Raw genomic sequence first — 25,361 nt, 5'->3', positions numbered from 1 at the left:
CAATTTTACAGAATCCTACAGTTTCTCCTCATGTAATCAAAAGATTGATATTCTTGTTCTAGTGTTCGTCTTTCAGAAAGAAGCACTTTTAGAAACACAGTTTCCTATACAGTGTCCACTATCTGTAGATTTATTAGGAACCCAACAATAAACCCTTTTTTAAAAGGAGAAAAGAAAGAAAAAAATAAATTCATTCTTATGTGAATATATTCACATTAAACTAGTATTAATCTAGAAAATAATGTTAGGTAGAGATATTTTAGTCACAAAATTCTTCTTTCTCAAACACATGTGATCACTTAATTCCCCTCCTCACTTTGGCACATCTAAACAGGTATAGAAAGTATACATTGCTTGGTTAATTCTTGAGGAACATATTTGCATCAGAATTTAATGGTGGGTTTTGAAATTTATAACATTACATTGTTTAAGATATATTCAAAAAATCTGTCCTTTACTCAGTATTTTTACAGCAAAAGCGGGTGGGGGGAAAAGAAATTCTTGAAAGTCTTTGAAGCATATAGAATTTGTGACCTTGAAAAATCAATCTTGCATCAAAGAAAATCTCAATTCTCTCTGAAATCTTCCTTCTATAGTACAAATACTTTCTTTCAAAAAAAGTTTTGTAAATTTTAATGGCTCAGACAAACAACTTATATGTCCTTGTAGCTCTGTTTCCCTCTGAGACGTGAACAGCATCAGGCCTCAATTGCTCTACTATTTTTTTTTTTTCCATTTCCATGCTTCATTTCCTCCAAGTAGCTCAGACTGGAGAAAAAATCAGCATGTTCTGATGAGCTTAATATTCTGAGGCAGGAAGATGGACCTGAATTGAGTGGAGATTGGAGGTCCAAAATAAATATAACACCATGTGTCAAATAAAAAAGAAAAGATAGTCTCCTGTACAAATCAGAAGAGATAATTAAAAAATCAACGAATAGACAGCAACTTTTTTTCATACCTACACAAGCATCTCAAAACGACTGCCAACTTTAAGAATGATTTACCTTTTGCTTATTTGGAACATTTCAGAATTGATTTGCTAAACAATGGTTTATGTTGCCTTAAACCAAATTTTATTGGCTTGTATTGGAGGATTGGGGAGGATTTTCTAAGAATATTTATATTGCTAAATAAAATGTATTTGCTAACTGACAGCAATAAACTTCTGCTGGATGCTCTAATCTAGCAAGCTGAAAGCATCACTGTAAATTAAATGTGTCCCAAGTTTTGATATGCAAGAAGTTCCAGGACTTTTCAATCCTGGCGTATCATATTTTATTCCCCCCCCTGCCAGTACCGTGAAGGTATGTACAGGACACCCTGGGGACACTGACAACACAGGGCAGTACTTACAGAGGTTAGGTGCCTTTGCAGGTATCTGAGAGTTGCTATCTATTCACAAACCACCGAGCATTTCTTTTTATCAAAAAGCCTTCAAATGCTCAGAGTCTGTGGTCAGTGCAGTCCCTTGGATAAGTCTAATGAAGATATGCTTCACCAAGGCAGAACTCTAAACGGTTAAAAATGGAGAGATATTTACAACCATTTCCTCTAGCAAGTGGAGTTCTTGTTTTCTGTATGTAGTGGTGTTTTGTTTTGTTTTTTGCTTTTACTTTTTCTTCAGTACATTTCAAACTAACGTTCCAGGGCTATGAGTACAGACTCTCCGGGCCAGTTCCGTACATGTCTGCGAGTCGTTTAAAACGCGGTCCCCAGTCACTAAGGTAGTCGTAATTCTGATCAGAGTTTGAGCTGATGGAATCTAGCGAGCTGAGCGATTCAGCCACCGAGCCATTTCCTTCGAAGGCGTATGTCTGCAAGGAATCATAAGGCGGGGCGCAGGGGTCAATGTCGGCTTCCTTCAGTCTTTCCCAAATAAATTCCCGGAAAATGACATTATCTGGGATGCTTTTAAAAGTCGGCCGACTCAAGAACTGAATTTCTGGAGTCACATCTCTCCGGGTCTTGGTGTCTCTGAGGACGTTGAGGTTTCTGAGCGCGGCCATGTCAAAGGCTTCTGTGTCTTCCTCCCCCCCACCCTCATCATCGTATCTAACGATGTTTTCTCTGATATCTCTCTCTTCGTCGAAAATAAGGGGCTCTTTTTTCCTTCTTCTCATCGTGACGATCAGGAGGATCAACACTGCAACAAAGAGACAGCAAAGGGAAAGTTTCAGTAAACTCGCCGGCCGCTCCCTCTCCCTGGTGAAATTAGGCCTCTGATGTTGATTTCAGATTTTTCTGCCCTTTAAAGGGAAATGAATGGGCCGCCTACTTCCATGGGAATTCACAGCAGTAAATGTGCTAAAATTGCTAAAACGCCTTTAAAATAGAACACTTTTTATACATCAAGAAACCCTTTTCCACACCTGTTCAGAATTGATGTCTCCCTCTTGAACGTAACCCCAAAGCATTTGACAGAGCAAATGGAAGGGCCAGGGGAGGATAAATAATTTCAAAGCCACGAAACACCAAGGGATTTTTTTTGAACTCCTTAATTGCTGGAAAGGCAAAGTGACATTCATAAATGTTTGGGGTCTAATTTAACAACTGCAATTTCAGAAGGAAATGGATTATAGCATTTGGCTGGGTTCTTTGGAGAAATGCCTAGTACTTGTCTATGAAACTCAGCTGTTAAATAAAATCCAGCATGTTCAGACCATATACAAACATTAAAAGCTTCTTTATACTAGAGTCCCACTTTCAGTATGAAACACTGAACTTGGTTTTTATGTATTATACCTAGAGAGAGAGTACGGGTTGTGAGATTTTAGCAGTAGCCAAAGTTTGATTGAAGAAATCAATCATCCCTTTAACATTAGGATTTTTTTTTCCTTTTCAAAATTAATAAGTGATAAAGCACATGTTTGTACTGGAAAGCAGAGAACAACTACACTGGCTACTCTTTAAACAAACTGAATACACGTTTGTGCCTTTTAATAAGTACAGTTGTCCCTCTGTATCTGCAGGTTCCACATCCAAAGATTCAAGCAACCCCAGACTGAAACTTTTTTTTTTTTTTTTTTAATTCCGGGAAGTTTCAAAAAGCAAAACTTGGATTTGCTTCACATAGGCTACTATTTTATATAACATTTACATTGAATTTACAACTATTTATATAGCATTTACATTGTACTGGGTATTATAAGTAACCTAGAGATGATTTAAAGCATAGGGGAGGATGTGCATAGGTTATATGCAAATACTATGCCACTTTATACAAAGGACTTGAGCATCCTTGGAGTTTGGTATATCGGAGTTCCTGGAACCAATGCCCTACAGATAGAGCTGGATGACTATACACTAATAAGAAGGTGACTGCTCTGCTTTATGAGTGACCGAATGCTTGCCGAATTGGGAACACATTAGATTTCATGGCCTGTTGAATCAAGTTAAAATGAAGTAGAAAGTATTCTTGAATTTTGGAATTCAAAAATATATAAATTAGTGAATTATCTTTAATGATCTGTCTACAAGTAAGTTATCTTTTTAATCATTTTTTTTTTTTTTTTTTTTTTTTGCGGTATGCGGGCCTCTCACTGTTGTGGCCTCTCCCGTTGCGGAGCACAGGCTCCGGATGCGCAGGCCCAGCGGCCATGGCTCACGGGCCCAGCCGCTCCGCGGCATATGGGATCCTCCCAGACCGGGGCACGAACCTGTATCCCCTGCATCGGCAGGCGGACTCTCAACCACTGCGCCACCAGGGAGGCCCTCTTTTTAATCTTTTTTTTTTTTTTTTTTTTTTTTTTTTTTTTTTTTTTTCGGTATGCGGGCCTCTCACTGTTGTGGCCTCCCCCGTTGCGGAGCACAGGCTCCGGACGCGCAGGCTCCGGACGCGCAGGCTCAGCGGCCATGGCTCACGGGCCCAGCCGCTCCGCGGCATATGGGATCCTCCCAGACCGGGGCACGAACCCGTATCCCCTGCATCGGCAGGCGGACTCTCAACCACTGCGCCACCAGGGAGGCCCTCTTTTTAATCATTTTTAATCACAATATTTTTTTCCTGCAAGGTCTAAGAGGCCCAAAATATACACTAAGTGGATTATTGTTTGGGCTACGTTACTCTCAGCATAGTTTTAAAAAGGACTTTGAAATATTTATATTTAAAATACATTTTAAGGTATTTCTTTGGCATTAAGAATAATTTGAGAATAAAAATATAAAACTAAGACATCAAGGTAATTCAGAGTAATTAAATGCAATGACTAGGGGTGAAGCATATTTCAGCCTTCAACTCAATCTGCTTTAAAAAACCAAAACTCTAAGGATTTAAACAAAATGATTTTATTATCAATGAAAAGTATATGCTTTCTTAAGTATGTGTCTGTTTGTTCTCTATCATCAACAGGAATATGACTGACAAAGATATTTGTATGGGAGATCTTTGGAAATACTGGGAAATCAATTGTTTACTGGGGTACTTTTTTATTTCCTTTCCTATTTGACCCTGGCCTGTTGCTCCCCGATAAGCTTTATCCACAGCCTACAATTTAGAAACTTAGATACATTTCTGAACCTTCTGGCCACCTTCTCATGTTGCTATGGCACATAAGTGCTTAATTCTCTTCTTTCTTGATATTATTTACTACATTTAAATGTTATGAACTGGCTTCATCAGAGTAGGAAACGTAGTTCAAAAGCCAATGGGTTTGAAATGAATGAAATACCATCCATTTCCTGTCTGTTCCCATAAATATTCTGCCATGCGTCTGCCCTCCCTGCTAAGTGGATTCCCAACCCTGTCCCTTTTGATCTTCTGAAAATTAGCATTTCTACCACCCCCAAAGTCTTTTAGTTTTCAAGCTCTATGCTAGAATGTTACAACAAAGACATGTTTACAAAAGATTAATATGTTTCTGTTGTAACATTCTGGTATGAAGCTTCAAAACTAATATTTAGCTTTGCTGTCAAGAAGGCCTTGGGTAAAAGTCCAGTCTTTCCAAATATTAGCTGTGTGATCTTGGGCAAGTAACTTGAACTGCACGTAGCCATATGTGACAATTATAGCCAAGTTCAGGGCTCACAGGGTGGATTAAAGAGAGAAAAGAGATTGGGGAGTAATGTCGGTAGGAGTAAACAGAATGCCAGGCACTTGCCAGTGTGCAACAGAGAGGTTTTCATTGTTATCCTCTGACCCCCCAAGAATGTTAACTCAAAATTCTGTGGGGCTTCCCTGGTGGCACAGTGGTTGAGAGTCCGCCTGCCAATGCAGGGGACACGGGTTCGTGCCCCGGTCTGGGAAGATCCCACATGCCACGGAGTGGCTGGGCCCGTGAGCCATGGCCGTTGAGCCTGCGCGTCTGGAGCCTGTGCTCCGCAACGGGAGAGGCCACAACAGTGAGAGGCCCACATACTGCAAAAAAAAAAAAAATTCTGTGAACACAGCAAGTGAAGACACTGTGTTTCTTCTTTGACCAAGGAAAAACAATGAACAAAGTTATGTAACAAGCAAAGTAGAAGGTGTATGAAGTATGCATCAGGGCTCGTGCACTAAAGATTAAACTGGAGAGAGAGAGAGAGAAGGCAGTAAGGTGGAAAATGATGGTCTGTACACAGGACATATCATGTGACCCTCACAGCCGTTCTCTGGGGTAGGTAATTTCCCATTCAATGGTTGTCCCAGACATGTGAAACAATCTGTCTGGGGTCAGTGTATTGATAGTAACTCGGGGTGAGGTGTACTGTCTGTCTTCAAAGCCTTTGTACTTTTTATCACACTGTGAGCTTAGACTTTCCACAGAAGGTAACTGAGATACAAGCTGAGAACTCAGGTGACAATTGCTAGCTTGGAGAAGGACACATCAGGAAATCTGAATAAAAGAATTTTAGATTTATATACTTTAGTTTCTGAAATTTTTTACATAGTCTCCCAGAAATAAGTGATTGCAACAGAAAGGTGGACCAAGAAAGACTTATTGTTAAGAAATCAAACCAAGTAAGACATGGAATGGAGAGGTATCAGGGAGAATTGTGACCGGTGGGCAGGTGGAGGTAGGTGAAGATGAGAAATCTGTTACACATATTGGAGAGCAAAACTGAGGGGGAGCAAATGTCCAACTGAGTACAAAACACGGATGGAAGAAGTGAATGGGCACAAGAGTAATGAGGGTATGAAGAAGAGAAGAATTATGTAAGAATTAGATGTGCTTTTCATTTAAGTCAGTGTCTAAGAATGCAAAACATTTCCAAGTTCTCCATTTTCTTTCCTCCCTATAATTACAATGGATCTTGTCATAGATATCTATATCTCACAATTGTTACATTCTATTGTAAGTGTATTTTCACATCACCAATAGTACACTTGCCTTTTGACCCTCAATTATAGTGTTTAGTAAAAGTGAAATGTTAGAACCCAGGGGTGTGTCATCCCATGGGTCCAATACCCATTAAGGATATTAATATCTTATGGAGTTTGTCTTATTTCCCAATCTTGCCTGAAGCTGAGAAAAAATGTGAAGTGTTTTAGAAGGTTAGACAATTTAACATTTCAATGACTTGGGAGAATATTAATTTCTAACTGCTTGAGCATGCTATAAAAAATAAATTTTAACCTTTACATGGAACAAGTATTAACTTCTTCAGAGGTTATGGAGATAATCGCTGTATTAAAAGGAATATTTTCTGCCTAAGCAAGCACAAGATTATATATTTTAAGAGGTTTTATCATACATCTTTTCTATCATATGGACTATACTTCTCAGTGGAGACAGAAGGAAAGGTTTAGTTCTAGTTGAAGTCTAGACATGTACTTGAATCGTGCTGGTTTGTGAATTTATATATCTATTTCACAATGATGTGCTAACCATTTTATGCATTTGGTATAGTGATACGATGGTGCACATAGCAGTAGACGTGAGACATTTCCTCATGGAACTTACAATTAAATGGGGTGGACAAATATTCATCACACAAGAGAACTGTATGTAAAAGTAGAACAGTAATAATTATTCCTAAAGAGGGAAGTATGATCTTTTAAGGCTATGTGTTAGGGGAAACAGGTTAGAGGAGGCCTTAAGGCAGAGTAACCAAAGGCTGAGGGTGGAGATGTGATATGGAAGAATACTCTCAGCACAGTCAACCAGTGAGCAAAGGTGTGAGGCCAACGTGTGGGTGGAGAGCAAAGAAAGAAACAGGAGGGAAGCCAGGAGACACAGGCACCAGCCAGGCCCACAAGCCAACTAGTGTTAAGGAGGGCACAATATGATCAGGTGTATTTTTTGAAAAAAATCATTCTTATTAGACTAAGGAAGTAGGGAAGAGTAGATGTGAGAAAAGAACTTAGAATGCATAATGTTGACCTAATTTCTGATTTTAGAATCCAGTTTCCTAATATTCGATGCAACATTCTCCAAGCATTCCAGTATGTAGGAAATAAGTGTTGGGCGCTGACAAAATATAACAAGAGAGGTTCCCTGTATCCAAGTAGCTCACTGTGTAGGCTATATATACACAGATAAATAGATTGCAAGTCATCATGCATGGGTGAAAGGAAGCATGCAGACCAGGAGAGCACCAGTCTCCCAAACCTGAGAGAAACAGAATGGAAGATGGAGAAAAATTTAGAAGTTGATACTATAAGTTAGTGAACTCCTTTATTCTAACCTTCACTGTGGTGTGTGTCAGACACATATCCAGACAGTTAACCTGGAACATGCTTTTTACTGAATCACCTTGGCAGTATTTTAGTCTTATTTTCCTAACCCACTTCCCAGCGGCTAACAGTAGAATTATTTACCCAGAACTTAATAGAATTCTGCAGATATAATCTGATCACCACAAAATGGTGCCAACTTCTAAATGAGGCTACTTACATTAAAGAACATATTTAATGTAATGTATTACATTGTATTAACGTATTTAGTACAATGTAATACATTGTATTAACATATGTATTATGTGTATTAACATATTTCAAATATTGTTCATTAATGTACTAATTAACATATTTCAAATATTGAGTCTGGGGTTCATTTTAAACCACTCAGTCATGTATACTACCATCAGGCCAGTTTTCCCCATCCTTAAAAATCTGTAAAAGGTTTTTGTTTTAATTTGCAAGACTATATGTAAACCTGTTAATCAGTTTCTTAAGATTAACCCATTGTTTATAGACTTCTTCCAAAAGGTTAGTGCCTGAATTTCATTTAATTCAACAGTATTTTTACTGAGCACAGACTTTCTAAAACTGTAAGCCCCATAAGAGCAGTGATCTTATTCTGCACAGATATATCTAGAGCACAAAAAACAGTATCTGATACTAAGATTTCAATAAATATTTGTTAAATTGACAAAGTATGGGCAAGCTACTATGGAGATATGCAGATAGCTCTTGCCACTAAGTTCAATATTTTATATAAGAAAAACATCAATTATTATATAATGCAATTATATAGCATTATAATATACACTAAGAAAATATGTGTAGGAAGGTACAGCCAGGATGCTCAGAGAACGCAGACAAGATGACACTAAGGTAAGACTTGAAGGATGAGCCAGCCTTCACCAAGAAACACTATTTGTTGTGTGGTCTTTATAAACATTCAGAATTTCTTATTAGTCATAAAAGACTTGTCTAAATCTTCACTATTCAATATGGTAGCCATGAGCCACAAGAGGTGAACAAGCATTTGAAATGTGGCTATTGCTATTTAAAATGTGAATTGAGATGTGCTCTAAGTGTAAAATGTCCATGTGATGTTGAAGACTTAATTTGTTAAGTAAAATATATTAATAATTTTATTGATACATGTTAAAACTATGATAGTTTATACTGCATTATATTAAATATATTATTAGATTTTATTTCACTTTAAAAAAATTTTTTGCTAATGAGGTTCCTTGAAAATTTTTAATTACATATGTGTTTCACACTTGTGAATCACAATGTATTTCTTTTGGACAGTTGATCTAAACAAAGATTTGGGAATACCAGAAAACTCTTAACTGCATATGGTCTTAAGGTATACTACTCTTATAGTAGGAGATTTTATTACCAAATGACATATTGAATGGTGAAAATTATTATACTACAATTATTATTTATTAGGTGTAACTGAAAAATGACCTAAATGAAAAATTGCTAGCACAATCAGACTACAAGTTCAGTAATTTTTTATAATTATCCACATCAATGGGCAAGTAAACTTAGCTTTTAAATAACTTCTACTTCCCCCTGCCTGTTTCCTCCTCTCCAAAATGGAAATAGTACTTACTTCAAAGAAAATGTCTCATAGTAACTTTACAAAGATTAAGTGAGTTTATATTTGTATAGTACTTAAATAGTGCTACACATAGTAAGTGATTTTGTTAAAAATTTTCTAAATTTCTATAATAAATTCTTACACAGTTCAGTTCCTATCTTTGTAGTCTTGCTAAAATTTGAGTCATATAAGTGGTGCACAGAAAGAAACATACATTTTGCCATTCACACATGTGTGATTTTGATAACCCTCAGTTAATTTAGTTAATGTGTTTGGTATCTACTCTCTTCCATTTATTGGGTGGTATAATAATGAATAATAGAGATACCAGGCCTATTCATGAGGGGCTTAAAATATATAACAAAGGTAGTAAAATAAGCAGTAGAGTGTGATAAGTACTATTCACTGATTCCCCAAAATATTTTTCCTCCTAGGTGCCCTATGCTAGGCCTTGAAAATATAATGGTTTTTTTTTTTTTTTTTTTTTTTTTTTCGGTATGCGGGCCTCTCACTGTTGTGGCCTCTCCCGTTGCGGAGCACAGGCTCCGGACGCGCAGGCTCCGGACGCGCAGGCTCAGCGGCCATGGCTCACGGGCCCAGCCGCTCCGCGGCACATGGGATCCTCCCAGACCGGGGCACGAACCCGTATCCCCTGCATCGGCAGGCGGACTCTCAACCACTGCGCCACCAGGGAGGCCCTATATAATGGTTTTAAAAAGATAGTAAGGTCATTACTCTCAAGGTGCTTTTATATTTGAGCAAGGTAAACATTTACTAATTGTGATATGTGCTACAAAGGAACCACACAGGTTCATGATAAAGATTCATGGGCATGAGGAACACCTAATTTAATCGGTGGGTGAGGACATTCCCTCTTTGAAGGTAATACTGAGCTGGGGCATAAAGAATAGTATGAGACCAACAGGTGAAGAGAAGCAGAAAGAAGGTTTCAGGAACATGGGGGCATGTTTGAATCTCATGGAAAAACAGGCCATGTGGCTCTTCCTACTGGGAGAGTGAAGGATCAGATAGCCTGGTGCCATCAAGAGGTGAGCAGGTGTCAGAATGTGCCTTGCTTTGTGGGCTGGGAGGAACATTTGGATTTCATGTAAGTATATGTGACACTTCTGAAATGCTTCGAGCAAAGAAATTATGTTTTAAAAAGTGAAATGATAGGAAAAATACAGGGGTACTAGTGCATTTGTGCTGTGATGACAGATGGATGTCACTGGAAATGACATCTAAACAAAAGATTTAAAGGATGAGAGAAGTCAACTTATCATTTTGTCTGGATTTATGTGCTGTGTAATCAGATATATCAGATCCCCAGTAACAGAGGGCCAAACTTTGAATGTGCACTTATGAACCCACTCTATTATTTGTAGTCACAAAGAATAAAGATTTGTAAGTAATAAAACTCAAGTGTATGATTGAGATAAATTAGATATCAAATATAGCATTTTTAACTGAAATTTAAACTGAATTTTAAAGTATCCTTAGTCTCAACTGCAATAATTTTTCTCTCTTTAGACTCTAAAAATCATATATTCTTATCTTTTTTTTCTGAGCCCATGTATAACTCCAGGGCTATTAATCTGAAAATATAATCTAAATGCTTTTAACCTGTGCCGTATCAATTTTCCAGAAAAATTAGAGAAATAGGCTGGATCTCAAAAGGCCTAAAACTGTAGAATGTTATGAAATGGGAAAATTCAGGTCCAATGGAAATACTACTTAAGGATAAATGACAAAATCTAATGTTCTTTTCTACTACTGAGTACATCTAAACATTCATGGATTCATTCAGTATGCATGTATCATAGGCCTTCTCTATTTCACATTAGCATTTTATGAGATGCTATGTATACAATGATGAAATAATGCTTGGTCATTGCCTCCAAAAGCAGGAGTCCACCAGAGGAGATAGACAAACCAATCAGCCCATGAAGGATGTTCTAAGACTGTTTTATACAAGGTGTTATGCAGCCCCTAGGAACAGTACCTAACTTGGACTCAGAAGCAAAGGAAGTAAGTCTTGACTACAAAAAAGGAGTTACTATTTGTGGATTCTGGGGAGAGGTGTTCCAGGAAGGAGGAGAAAGGCATATAAGAAGAGGTAAAACAAAGCAGGATGAGTCTGAGAAAGTGCAACTCTGCAATTTGACTGAAGTACACTGCGAGTGGAGAGACAAAAGGCTGAACTGGGAGGGAGCAGTTAGGTCATAGACAGAACGTAGTCTCTAGACAATGGTGAGACACAGAGAAGGTGATTCTAGTCTAGACAATGGCAAGACACAGAAATCTTACTTTAGGCTGGGCACGACGCAATCACATTTGCTTTTAAAAAGCTTACTCTCTCTGTGGTCCTGGATTGGAGCTGACAGAGATTGGGGAAGTTACCATAATTCAGGGGAGGAAAGATGGACCATGGACAAAATCAGGTGCAACATCAAGGGAGATAAAGACAGATTCAAGAACCAAAGTAAAATTAATAGCACTTAGGGACTGATTGGCTATGGAGGATGGAACACACACAAGAGTGAAGGCTGACTGATAACACTTAAAAAAACACTTAAGTAGGCACTAAATCAAGATAAGAGATAGGAACATAGGACGATTGTTCGGTGTATGATAATTTCAGATTTCTCATGTCAGCAGTCCACCAGAACAATGACTGTACCTATCTAGATCTGCTGTTTAAGATCCAAACCAGAGATTTGCAAAACATCTGCATATATGAGATACTGTTTTTCATGTCTCAAGACAGGAAGAAGTTTAATTACAACTGAAATTGATCCTTCCTTTTCCCAGAACAAGTATCACAAAATTCCTCTCCATTAAACATGTGAGTTAGGCTCATGTGAGACAGAAAAACTGACCTAAGTACAATGAATATTTTATGCCCAAAGGCAATCGGTATATTTTGGTTGTAATGAAGCATAACCTCATTATTTAACATACTCCCAACCTTGAGAGAACATGTTTAGAACTGTGTAAGTGGAGGACATTTTAAATTAGACACTCAGAGTTCACCAAAGACGTCCTAAAGCCACTATGTGAAACAAAGATGGAGTTGCCATATCCACAGATCTACAGGTGCTTCCAGAGACACACAGGTCTTTCAGATTAGAAAATACATAGGGAAAAATACCTTATAAAGGACATCCGGAAGGCAGTCTGGGCTGTGTTTGGGTCCTGGGTCTGACACCTTATAACATTGTACATGTCTCATACAAAAAGTAGGAATAGCAATAACAATACTTAATAATACCTGCTTAGGAAATATGAGAATTAAATTAGGCAACACTTGTAAAGCACTTATTCAGTGTAATTCATTGTTTAGAATGCTTGCACTTGTTTGAAAATAAACACATCTGCTATCATAAATTAGCAACTGTAGTCTGCCTGTTATTACCACTAGGCCTGCTATGTCAAATATGTTCTTTCATTACAGATTATGACGGGGATTTATCTTTTACATATTGCCCTCATTTTTTCTCTGCAATTTAATATTTTTTGCTTAAGTAGCACTATCAATCACTTAAAAAACCAGGAAAATAGTTTCCTGTTGAACCAAATCATGAATGGTCTCCACAGTTAAGAGCAGAGCAAATACCATTCAGGTCTTGGTAGATCAGGGAAGAAAAGCAAAAAGATGCATGACAGCTAAACATCCAGCTGGCTACCCTGGACACACTGGAAAAGCTTGAATTCCATGTAGTAGACAGTGGTTTCCACAAATGCCTTCTCAAACCTGGAGGTGGGCCAGTCTAATTAATCCCCACTGTGTCTGAAGAGCTAGAGGGAATGTTATAGGACTTCAATTACTTGGACCTAAAGGTTGAAATAGGGAAAGAACAAAACTTAATATATAACTAGCTGTAATATTCTCTGAATAGATGTGCAATATTTAACACTGACACCATACATTAATACAAAACAACTGAAATAGTTTCCAGTTATTTCTGGAAAAACCACTGAAGTAATTATTTAAGGTCAGTCATCCATAGATTTTGGGTTTTATTTTTTAAGTGCTTTCAGCCTGGTAGGAAAAAAACTGGGTATATCAACAATTACAAATTTTACTATGACAGGACTTCCCTGGTGGTCCAGTGGTTATGACTCGATGCTTCCAATGCAGGAGACATGGGTTTGATCCCTGGTCAGGGAACTAAGATCCCATATGTTGTGAGGCATGGCTAAAAAACATAAATTTAAAAAATTAAAATTTAAGTATGTGAAGATGCATAATGAAATTTTTGTTGGAGTAAAATAGTTATTCAAGCCTTAGATTACTAAACTATCTTGCCATATATTGATGACATTTTTCTACATGAAAAGTAATTGAGGCACCTGCTTGATAATTTTATCATGAACTTTGAATATGAAAATAACATCTCCCATTCAAGTGTACTCAGTGTAAATAAAGGAAACCTCGTTCTGATTTTTGGATCATCTCTGAGAGAATTCAGGTGCAAATAAATTAGAGAGGATGACAGCAGGAGTGAGAAGGAGAGAGAAATCAGAAAAGAATTCACCCATAAAGTTAGAAGAATACAAATACAGGTGAAGACCGACAAATCCAATTTCACTTCAAATCTTGAGAAAAAACAAAACTGCATGTGAACAGCTTTTAAAAAAATACTTTCAAGGTGTATTTCTTTTAGTTTAATCCAAAAGTAATGATTGAGAAAAGGAAACCTAGAATCTGATGACTTACTTAACAGCCACTAAATTGTACCTCCTTTTCCTCCTCTGTAAAGGGCTGGAAATGATTTCTGTGATGCCTCCCAGGAATATTCTGAAAACTTCAGTACACCCCCGTCTATGTTACAAGTAGCTTTGTCACATCAGTGGAACACAAACTTGGCATGTAGCGAAGCATGCTTTTTTTAGGCGTCTAAAGTGCAGATGTGTCCCCAGTTTCTCTTAAATTGAACTTGATCCTCAAATTCTTCTCGCCTCTTCACCTTGCTTTTTTCTAACAATATTTGTTCAGAACCCTGAAAAGGAATGAGTTACAAACACTGATGCCTAGTGTCTAGAAATGAGGTGTTGTAAAAAAAATGAGTCATTTGTGCATCAGAAGGCAGGTTCATACCAGGCTGGGCATCCCATCTGCACCCCTGAGTACTGGCTCTGGCACCTGTCATAAAAACCCAGAGCCTATAACAGAAGAGACAGAACGAAAAGACTAAAAGGTCCTGGTTATCTGCTCTGAAAAGTTAATCAGGTGCCAAGAGACTCCTGAACTGAAATGCTAACATTTGAACATACAGATTACTAGGCAGAATCCTTACTGGGAAAAGGAAGCTGTAGACAGAAGCACCGGGTTCCAAACTGTATTTCAGTACAATAGGCTCTGTTTTGACTTGTTCTTGTAGACTTGCAGAAACTTTTAAAAAATGAATAAACTATGGAACATAAACATTTGATTTTTAGAAGTGCAAGAAGCATTCCTCAACTAGTGTATCTATAAGGAAAATGCTCAAATTTAACAAGAAGAGTAGTCATACTTAAAATCCCCCAAACCTATGACTTTACCCTGAAATATATGCATGTACACACACACTCATATCTATCATATGCAAGAAGGAAGTCTATTACAACTATTTCACTTACTTTCAGTAACAGCTATGTAATTATTTTAAATGAATTAGAATCACCAAGAAATATAAATTGCAAGGAATGCCTAAATCACAGATGAAAGTATTTTCCAAAATGAAGTAGGCTTCATTAGAGAGACACCCTTTAAAAAAATGAAAAAAGTTAACTGCTGTGCATGATTAAATTCTAAGTAATACAATTTTATCTTACTCCTTTGAAGTAAGGTATAATCTAAACTGTCTGTGATAAGCTAGTCAAGTTCAAAAGGAGTCATCCACACATCATCTACCTATGTCCTCTTTGGACATAGGGCAGGTACCAGTCCCTCCCCCCAGGAAGTCTGCACAATCCCTGGACCATCCTCACCCACCAGGGGGCAGACACCAGAAGTAAAAGGAACTATTAATACAAACTTGCAGCCTGCGAAAAGGAGACCACAAACACATAAAACATTAAACACACCAACATTCACATTATAGAGGTCCTAGAAGTAGAAGAGGAAGGGCCTGAGAAAATATTTGAAGAGATTATAGCTGAAAACTTCCCTAATATGAGAAAGGAAACACTAAAGCTCAGGAAGCACAGAGAGTCCCATATGGGATAAACCCAAGGAGTAACATGCCAAGACACACATTAATCAAATTGACAAAAATTAAATACAAAGAAAAAATGTTAAAATCAGCAAGGGAAAAGCAACATACAAAGGAATCCCTATAAGGTTATCAGTTGATTTCTCAGCAGAAACTCTGCAGGCCAGAAGGGAGAGGCATGATATATTTAAAGTGATGAAAGGGAAAAACCTACAATGAAGAATACTATATACCCAGCAAGGCTCTCATTCAGATGCAACAGAGAAATCAAAGTTTTTACAGACAAGCAAAAGCTAAGAGAATTTAGCACCACCAAACCAGCTTTACAACAAACACTAAAAGAACTTCTCTAAGCAGGAAAGAAAAAAAAAAAATGTGCCCACAACTAGAAACAAGAAAATCACAAATGGGAAAGCTCACCACTAAAGGCAAATGTACAGTAAAAGTAGGAAATCATCTACACACAAATATGATATCAAGACCAGCAACCATGAGGAGTACAAATACAGGAAATGGGAAATGCATTTGAAATTAAGAGGCCAGAAACTTGAAACCTCCTCTCTCTCTCTCTATATATATATATATACACACACAAACACACATACATATATATATATATAGCTATATCAAAACCTCATAAAAACTGCAAACCAAAAAACAAGATACACATGAAAAAAAAAGGAATCCATACACAACACTAAAGATAGTCATCAAATCACAAAGAGAACAAAAGAAACAAAAAAATCCTAAAAAAAATTCCAAAACAATTAATACATGACAATAAGAACATACATATCAATAATTACCTTAAATGTAAATGGATTAAATATTCCAACCAAAAGACAGACTGGTTGAATGGATAGAAAAATAAGATCTGTATATATGCTGTCTACAAGAGACCCACTTCACATCTAGGAACACATACATACTGAAAATGAGGGTATGGAAAAAGGCATTTCATGCAAATGGAAATCAAAGGAAAGCTGGTATAGCAATACTCAAACAAAATAGACTTTAAAGACTGTTACAAGAGACAAGGAAGGACACTACATAATGATCAAGGGATCAATCCTAGATGAAGATATAACAATTGTAAATATATATGCACCCAACATAGGAGCACCTCAATATACAAGGCAAATTCTGACAGCCATAAAAGGGGAAACTGACAGTAACACAATAATGGTGGGGAACTTTAATACCCCACTTACACCAATGGACAGATGGTTCAGACAGAAAATCAGTAAGGAAACACAGGCCTTAAATGACACATTAGACCAGATGGACCTAATTGATATTTATAGGACATTCCATCGAAAAGCCGCAGAATACACTTTCTTCTCAAGATGGACCACATCTTGGGCCACAAATCAAGCCTCAGCAAATTTTAAGAAAACTGTGAGATCATATCAAGCATCTTTTCAAACAACAATGCTATGAGATTATAAATTTACAAGAAAAAAACCCTAAAAAACACAAACATGTGGAGGCTAAACAATATGTTACTAAACAACCAATGGATCACTGAAGAAATCAGGAAATAAAAAAAATACCTAGAAAGAAATGACAATGAAAACATGACGATCTAAAACTTATGGAACACAGCAAAAGCAGTACTAAGAGGGAAGTTTATAGCAATAAAATCTTACCCTCAGGAAACAAGAAAAATCTCAAATCTAACCTTACACCTAAAGCAACTAGAGAAAGAACAAACAAAATCTAAAGTTAGTAGAAGGAAACAAATCATAAAGATCAGAGCAGCACAGGGAACTCAATATCTGTAATAACCTTTATAGGAAAAGAATCAAAAAATGAAAAAAAATATATATCTCCATTCTTTTATATATATATATATATAAAATAAAACAGATTCACTTTGCTGTACACCTGAAACTAACACAACATTGTAAATCAACTATATGCCAATAAAATTAAAAAACAAACAGAAAAACACCACAAAGGAAAATCTCTATCTTCTCATCTAGGTTATCCAGCTACTATAAAATAAATACACAACTTACCTCTTATTCATACGTTTTGAAACCTGATAGAGAAATAATAAGCACTTTGCCATGGTTCCATATTTTTCAAAACTTACTTAGTCCCTTATACTCTAATTAGACTTTAATTGGGAATTATTTGCCATTTCTAATGAATTTTTAAAAGTTTTGGCGATCTATGTGAAGCTATATGAAAAAAAAGTTTATTTCCTTCTAGATTTATTTGGTTAGCTGAAGTTTTAGAAGATAATAACTTCCATTTTTATGAGATCATTTACACAGTGTACTAGTGAGTATGTCTTAGCTTGGTTAATAGGTTGAGAACTTGCTCATTGATAACGCTTAAAATTTACTGAATGTTCACTAGATGGTTGGCATATGAATTATCTCATTTAATTTTCACAACAACATTATGAGTCTAGTTCTATTCTTTTCCCCTTTGAGATTGAGAAGCTAGCCTAAGAAGAAGTAATGTTCCCCTGGTGAACTAGTACATATTGGAGGCAGTCATAAAAGCTAGGTTTTATCGAACTCCATAAATCTTGTTTTTAAACATTATACAGTTATGACTCCCATTGCTAAATTCTGCATTTACAAAAATATAAATGAATTTACAAATTATATTAAACCCCAGGAAAACACAGAGTACAGGCTCAGATGCAAAATTAAATGCTTATTGTCCTTGCTGTAGGAAGGTACACTTTGCCCTCACAGAATGTAAAGGAATAAACCCATTACCCAATGACCATGTTGGATACCTCCCAATTTTTAAAAGGATGCTGCTCTTATAAAACTGCAATTCTAATATGAGTTATAAATCTAACTTAACCACATAACAAAGTAATCATGGAAAAGTACAATTAAATGTAAATTCTTCTTGGAAAATTTTGCACTGCTGAAATTTCAAACCTTTTAAGATTCACAAATAATTATAAAACCCACCTTAAATCTTTTCTTAAGAGAGGTAGGATATAAAGCCATCATTTCTTTTTTTTTAAGCCCCCATATTCATTGGTCTTTTTTCATTATGTATTTCAAACACACAAGCAAGAATAGAGACTAATATAAAGAATGTTCATGTCTTAAGGAATTAAATACCATAGATTCTACCTAAGGCCATTATTTCTAAAATAAGCATATTATCAAAGCAACATAGAAAAAATTCTCTTTACTCTAATACAGTTCCCGGAATTCTAAAGCAAACAGCTGGGAGATATAGTAAATGTTTTAAAAATCTTGAAAAAATTCAATTTTAAACATAAGTCATTTATTTTCACTTTTTTAAAAAATGAAATTGATAATTTTTCTGAGTTATCACTGGAAAGTCTGGCCAATGATCATGGATTGCTCTGTGACCCAAATACCATGGATTAGAATATCTGCATATGTTCTCAAAAGGTATGAAGAGGAAAAGAAAAAAGTTCTGACCTATGGTGTTGTGACTGCTCTTACAAAGCAAGCACTGCAAACAGTACCTACCCAGTAACGTCAGGACACAGGCCAGTATTGCGATCAGGGCTCCGGTGCTGAGGCCAGCAGGGAGGACATAGGCCTCAGCGTTGCAGGTCTGGGCTACCCCATCTGAATCACAGTCACAGACACGGATGGTGAGGGTGTTGGTGCTGCTAAGTGAAGGTGATCCACTGTCCACGATGAAGACTGGCAGATAATAAACAGATTGCTCCTGTCTCCGGAAGCCATTTCTCCTGGTGAGAATTGAGGCTGTGTTGTCTAGAGTAAAGAAAGCAAATGCATGGAACACAAGATTTCTGATGGACTCTGTCCCACCAAACTTTAAGGACCTAAATGTAAGGCCAGACACTATAAAACTCTTAGAGGAAAACATAGGCAGAACACTCTGTGACATAAATCGCAGCAAGATCCTTCTTGACCCTCCTCCTAGAGAAATAGAAATAAAAACAAAAATAAACAAATGGGACCTAATGAAACTTAAAAGCTTTTGCACAGCAAAGGAAACCATAAACAAGATGAAAAGACAACTCTCAGAATGGGAGAAAATATTTGCAAATGAAGCAACTGACAAAGGATTAATCTCCAAAATTTACAAGTAGCTCATGCAGCTCAGTATCAAAAAACAAACAACCCAATCCAAAAATGGGCAGAAGACCCAATCCAAAAATGGGCAGAAGACCTAAATAGACATTCTCCAAAGAACATATACAGATTGCCAACAAACACATGAAAGGATGCTAAACATCACTAATCATTAGAGAAATGCAAATCAAAACTACAATGAGATATCATCTCACACCAGTCAGAATGGCCATCATCAAAAAATCTACAAACAATGCTGGAGAGGGTGTGGAGAAAAGGGAACCCTCTTGCACTGTTGGTCGGAATGTAAACTGTTACAGCCACTATGGAGAACAGTATGGAGGTTCCTTAAAAAATAAAAATAGAACTACCATATGACCCAGCAATCCCACTACTGGGCATATACCCTGAGGAAACCAGAATTCAAAAAGAGTCATGTACCAAAATGTTCATTGCAGCACTATTTACAATAGCCAGGAAATGGAAGCAACCTAAGTGTCCATTGACAGATGAATGGATAAAGATGTGGCACATATATACAATGGAATATTACTCAGCCATAAAAAGAAACGAAACTGAGTTATTTGTAGTGAGGTGGATGGACCGAGAGACTGGCATACAGACTGAAGTAAGTCAGAAAGAGAAAAACAAATACCATATGCTAACACATATATATGGAATCTAAAAAAAAAAAAAAAAAAAAAAAAAAGGTTCTGAAGAACCTAGGGCCAGGACAGGAATAAAGACACAGATGTAGAGATGGACTTGAGGACACAGGGAGGGAGCAGGGTAAGCTGGGACGAAGTGAGAGTGGCATGGACATATATACACTACCAAACGTAAGGTAGATAGCTAGTGGGAAGCAGCTGCTTAGCACAGGGAGATCAGCTCGGTGCTTTGTGACCACCTAGAGGGATGGGATAGGGAGGGTGGGAGGGAGACGCAAGAGGGAGGGGATATAGGGATATATGTTATGTATAGCTGATTCACTTTGTTATACAGCAGAAACTAACACACCATTGTAAAGCAATTATACTCCAATGAAGATGTTAAAAAAATTAATTAATTAATCTAAAAAATCTTTACCTGACTTAAGTCACTCTCCTTAGCTTCTTTTGACAGAGAGCCGTATTTCCAAATATTGGTTCATGTGAATACGTTTTAATATATTTATGTCATGCTATATGGTTATATCCAAAGAAACAGTTATAAAGTAAAACTGAATGGGAAAATGTTTATACATCATTTATTACATTACCTGCAACTTTGTAAAAATTACATATACCTTTTTACTAATCTTAACATTTCAAACCATATGCTTATAGAGAAGATAATAAAAATTAACAGGTTAAGTATTTTTGCATCATCATCAGATAGAATAGGTGAAATTTCCAATCCATCTTTTCTTGGACAAGTTCCAAGCCCAATATAGAAAGAAGTAAAATAAGCCACTCTAGTTTTAATTAAAATGAGTATGCATAGATATTCAAAAGAGGAATTATTGTGTAATTTTTAAAAATTAAAACCCTGGTACACAGGGTTACCAAAACACCATGTATATAAACATTTTGTCAGTGATAAAATAGGTCATTTGTGTTTAATTTATAATATATTCAATATTCTGTTTCATCTAACCTATTATGGTAATTATGAAACTTTTAATGGTGATCAGTAAGTCTGTATGACACAACTGTGATTTCTATATCAGAAATAGATTTTTTAATCTGCTAACAATTTGTTCAGTTAACTTGTCTTAATTAATTAATAATGGAATTTATGTGATTTTAAAATTTAGAGCAATGAAAATATAATGGAAAAGAAGGAACACCAGGACCATAGTTTTACCCAGTGTGCTTTATCCAATGACATGAAAGAATGAACAATACTCTAATGAAAGAACAAGCTGAAATCTGTTATGTCTCGAATAGCACAGAACAGCAAGCACACATGAGACTGGAATTATAAAATGTAGTAGGAAGAAAAGTGTTTGGTTTTCAGATTCCAGCTGGTAGGTTTTTATGTAAACAAATCTTTTATTTTAAAATGTATGAATTCAAGAGTGTTCCTTAAAAAACTACACATGGAGTTGTTGAAGCATATTGTCTTGAGTATGTTTCTGTACCCTTGACACACACACACCCCTTGTCTTTGCCTTCCAACCATTCAGATGTTATACATATTTATGAGTTGACACACAAAGTTTTCTCAGAGTTGTTGATTTGTAATCTAACATGCCTGACATCAAATCACACACACACTGACGTTCTTTCTTCCTATTCCTTATGTTTTCCTCCAAGATTCCCACAGATGAGGGAGCTCTAGGCTTGCCCTTGGGGAAATCTTTCAATCGTGTGGCTGTGTCAACGTCCTGGAAATCCAGCCATTTTAGTGCCTGTGCTGTCCTACAATCCTGGTGGTACTGGATGATAACAAATGGGGGAAACGTTCAGACCCTTCTTGGGAAAATCATAAACTCCCCTCTCTGCATTTGTGCTGGATGACTGCAAATGCTGAGAATTGTCCTTTCCAACTATGATTAAGTCAGAGAGTTTGGGATTACCCACATAGAGAATGTGCTTCCTTTTATGTTACTACGCGGAAAAGACAGTATCCTCCTTTAGCAGAGAGCGGGATCAGAAACATGTATTATTTTCAGATTGAATTTCTGAGGCCAAAGTTGAATTTCCTGCAGTAAAATACGTGGTGACTTCAGGCAAAAGCACTTATAATGTCCATCTTCTGAAAGCAAATATTTTTAGATAAGCCAGACTTAACTAACAAATTTATTTCTACATTTTGTTTATCTGAAAGCTCAGTAACACATTCAAACTGGAAGAATTACATTTCTTATATTGTTGGGGTATACTCCTTTCTCTATACAGAGAGAGAGAGAGAGAGAGAGAGAGAGAGAGAGAGAGAGAGAGAGAGAGAGAGAGAGAGGAGTATTCAAAATTAGACAATAGATAGCAAGTTCTCATGCTTCCTTTGAAAGTTTTTACAATTGTCTATATACTGTCTCTATGTCTAGAAGTATATATATATATATATATATATATATATTATATATGTATGTTTATATAATTGAGCAAAACCAGAACCTACCTATAGGTATTTGTAAAAATGACATTTATAAAACTGATTAAGAGTGTTTATCTTTGAAGCAGAGAAACGGCATTTGGGATGATAGGGAATTCTTTGTTCTTTTTTAATTTTATATTTCTCTCCATAAAGAGTATATTTGTTATTTGCAAGGATTACTTTTATTTTTATGTTAAAAATAAAACAACTGATGTTGGCATTGAAATATTAAGTCAAAGTTGATTTAGGTTGAAATGTGTTAAGTCCAATTATTTTCCTAAACTTTCAGGTTACGCCTAGGTAGTATAATCCTTGTTAAGGCATTTAGCTGGTCCTCAACTGATTAGATACTCTGGATGAAGAGCTTGGTATACAAGTAAGGAAACAAATGTCTAGAAGTAAAGATAGAGAGAGATGGATCTGGCTTCCCCCCTTCTTTGGATTTAGGCCTAAAATGATTTAAGTAGCAGTTTCTTCTTCATGACAGCAAATCCATAGATAAAAATTACTTAAGGGGCTCACTGCCCTTTAATTACGTCCTCACTGGTATGAAGAAAAAAAAATTACATAATCAGCATTCCTGAGTGAGAAAAAGTACTTGCTTAGAAAGCTTCTACCTGTTGCCTCCTCTGACGAAAAAAATTATACCTTACCTTTGTTATCTTTCAATGAGAAGTTGTGGTTATTCGTTGCATCCATTGTTAAGCTGAAATAAAACTGGTGTCCATTGGATGGCTCATCTTTATCGACAGCACTGATTTTCTGGATAACCTAGGAATAGGGAATGTAAAACGTGAAAGCATGTTGGTGTGCTCGGCTGTTTTGTGAGGCAGGACAGAGCAACTTCACACGGATGATAAATACCATCTTCCTGACTGAGACGTGTGAGGAGAGGGGGCAGGCGGCGGCGTCAGGTGTACTAATATGAACCCAATCTAAAAAGGGCTCTGGGGCTTCCCTGGTGGCGCAGTGGGTGGGAGTCCGCCTGCCGATGTGGGGGATACGGGTTCGTGCCCCTGTCCGGGAGGATCCCACATGCCGCGGAGTGGCTGGGCCCTTGAGCCATGGCCACTGAGCCTGCGCGTCCGGAGCCTGTGCTCCGCAACGGGAGAGGCCACAACAGTGAGAGGTCCGCGTACCGCCAAAAAAAAAAAAAATCAAAAAAAAAAAAAAAAAAGGGCTCTGAAAATCAAATCATGTCCTTTTCAAAATGCATATTTGATTTTACTTTTGTGAACCTCAGAAATAAGCTGTGCCAACTGATTATACCATGTCGGTAAACATCACAGGACACTGAGAATATGGATGAGTAGACCAAACCACAAGGAGATTACACTACACTTAATTCTTACAACTTGAAGATACTTAAGCCCCGCGGTGTAATGTGGGAAGCGGCCCAATCGAGCTTAACATGCTATATTTCTCCTTAAAAAAGCCTAAGCCCTTAACCGTTTAACACGGCTTTTACAACGTTTACCTTTTCTTCCAGAGGAATTTTCATCATGCCAATTAAACAGAATTTGAAAGTTCCTTTAATATTAGTTTATGCTACACATCAAAGCGTGAGTTTTGCTGAAACATGCTGATTATATTTTATCTTAAAGTTGGCAGGATCTCAAAGGCAACCGCCGCTGGGCATCTTTAAAGGAATCACGAACGAGGAGCGTGGTATTCTGGAGACTCTCACCTGGCCTGGCTGGGCATTTTCACAAACGGTGGTCTCATAGTCCATGGCAAATTCAGGGGCGTTGTCATTGATGTCAAGTATAGTGATGGCTACATAGCCTCTTCCTATTTGAGATGGATTCTCTAATAAACGGGAAAACATTTTATCATTTACAGGCACACCTCGTTCTATTGCACTTCACTTGAATGCGCTTTGCAGATACTGTGTGTTTTACAAATTGAAGGTTTTTGGCAACCCTTCATCGAGCAAGTCAATGGGTCCCATTTTTCCAATAACAGTTGCTCACCTTGTGTCTCTGTCACATTTTGGTAATTCTCATAATATTTCAGACTTTATTATTATTATTATATGTGTTACGGTGATCTGTGATCAGTGATCTTTGACGTTCCTAATGTTCCTTCTATAACTTGCTAAAGGATCACATGACAGTTAGCATTTTTTGGCAGTAAAGTATTTTTTAAATAAAGTGTAACCTTTTTTTTAGACAAAATGCTATTTATTATATACTTAACCGATTACAGTATAGTATAAACACAACTTTCATATGCACTGAGAAACCAAAACATCTGTGTGACCCCTTCATTGTGATATTCACTTTACTGTGGTGCCTGGAACCGAACCTACAATATCTCCACGGTCTGCTTGTGCTCAGAGTAAAGCTATTACTCCAACCCCATCTTATGTAGGAAACTCATATTTAAAACGATTAGAATCAAGCAAAAATGTTTGCCTCTCTAAAGCACAATCTAATAAGGAAATGACTAAGACTTGAATAAAATCTAGAACCACAACACTGTAGACTTTAAAGCGAGCAACGGAAACTCTGATCCAAATGTCAAACACACACACACAGTGACAAATAAGCCAGGAATTTCAATATTCTTTGATGCTAGAGCCGATTTTTGTATGAATATGTGTATATACTATGTACCTATTACATATGTATATAACATGAACACAGTATAATTATGCATTGTTCTCTCAATGTTTTTCTTATCAAGGACCAAAATTAGTTCAATATGAAAATGTAGAAATCTGGGTGTCTTGGTTAGAGATCAATTTACTGTTTTTTTTGTAAACTACGGGACCAACCCCATGTCAGCATAAATGCAGCACAAAGTATGACCACAAAACAAGCAGA

General features: G+C 36.9%; 1 protein-coding gene across 1 annotated transcript in view; it reads right to left on the bottom strand.

The window, feature by feature from the left end:
• Positions 1-1,652: 1,652 nt before the first annotated feature.
• Positions 1,653-25,361, bottom strand: part of CDH7 (cadherin 7) — a 124,977-nt gene continuing 101,268 nt past the window's right edge. Inside the window, exons 9-12 of the mRNA XM_060118182.1 lie at positions 24,221-24,342; positions 23,187-23,304; positions 18,880-19,131; positions 1,653-2,146 (exon numbers count right to left, since the gene is read on the bottom strand). Coding sequence (XP_059974165.1) covers positions 1,653-2,146; positions 18,880-19,131; positions 23,187-23,304; positions 24,221-24,342 — 986 coding nt within the window. The remainder of the gene's footprint in view (positions 2,147-18,879; positions 19,132-23,186; positions 23,305-24,220; positions 24,343-25,361) is intronic.

The sequence above is a fragment of the Mesoplodon densirostris genome, chromosome 15, assembly GCF_025265405.1.
Source record: "Mesoplodon densirostris isolate mMesDen1 chromosome 15, mMesDen1 primary haplotype, whole genome shotgun sequence".
NCBI lineage: Eukaryota > Metazoa > Chordata > Mammalia > Artiodactyla > Ziphiidae > Mesoplodon > Mesoplodon densirostris.
Note: the sequence above shows the minus strand (reverse complement) of the source record. Positions and strands in the feature narration are given on the sequence as shown.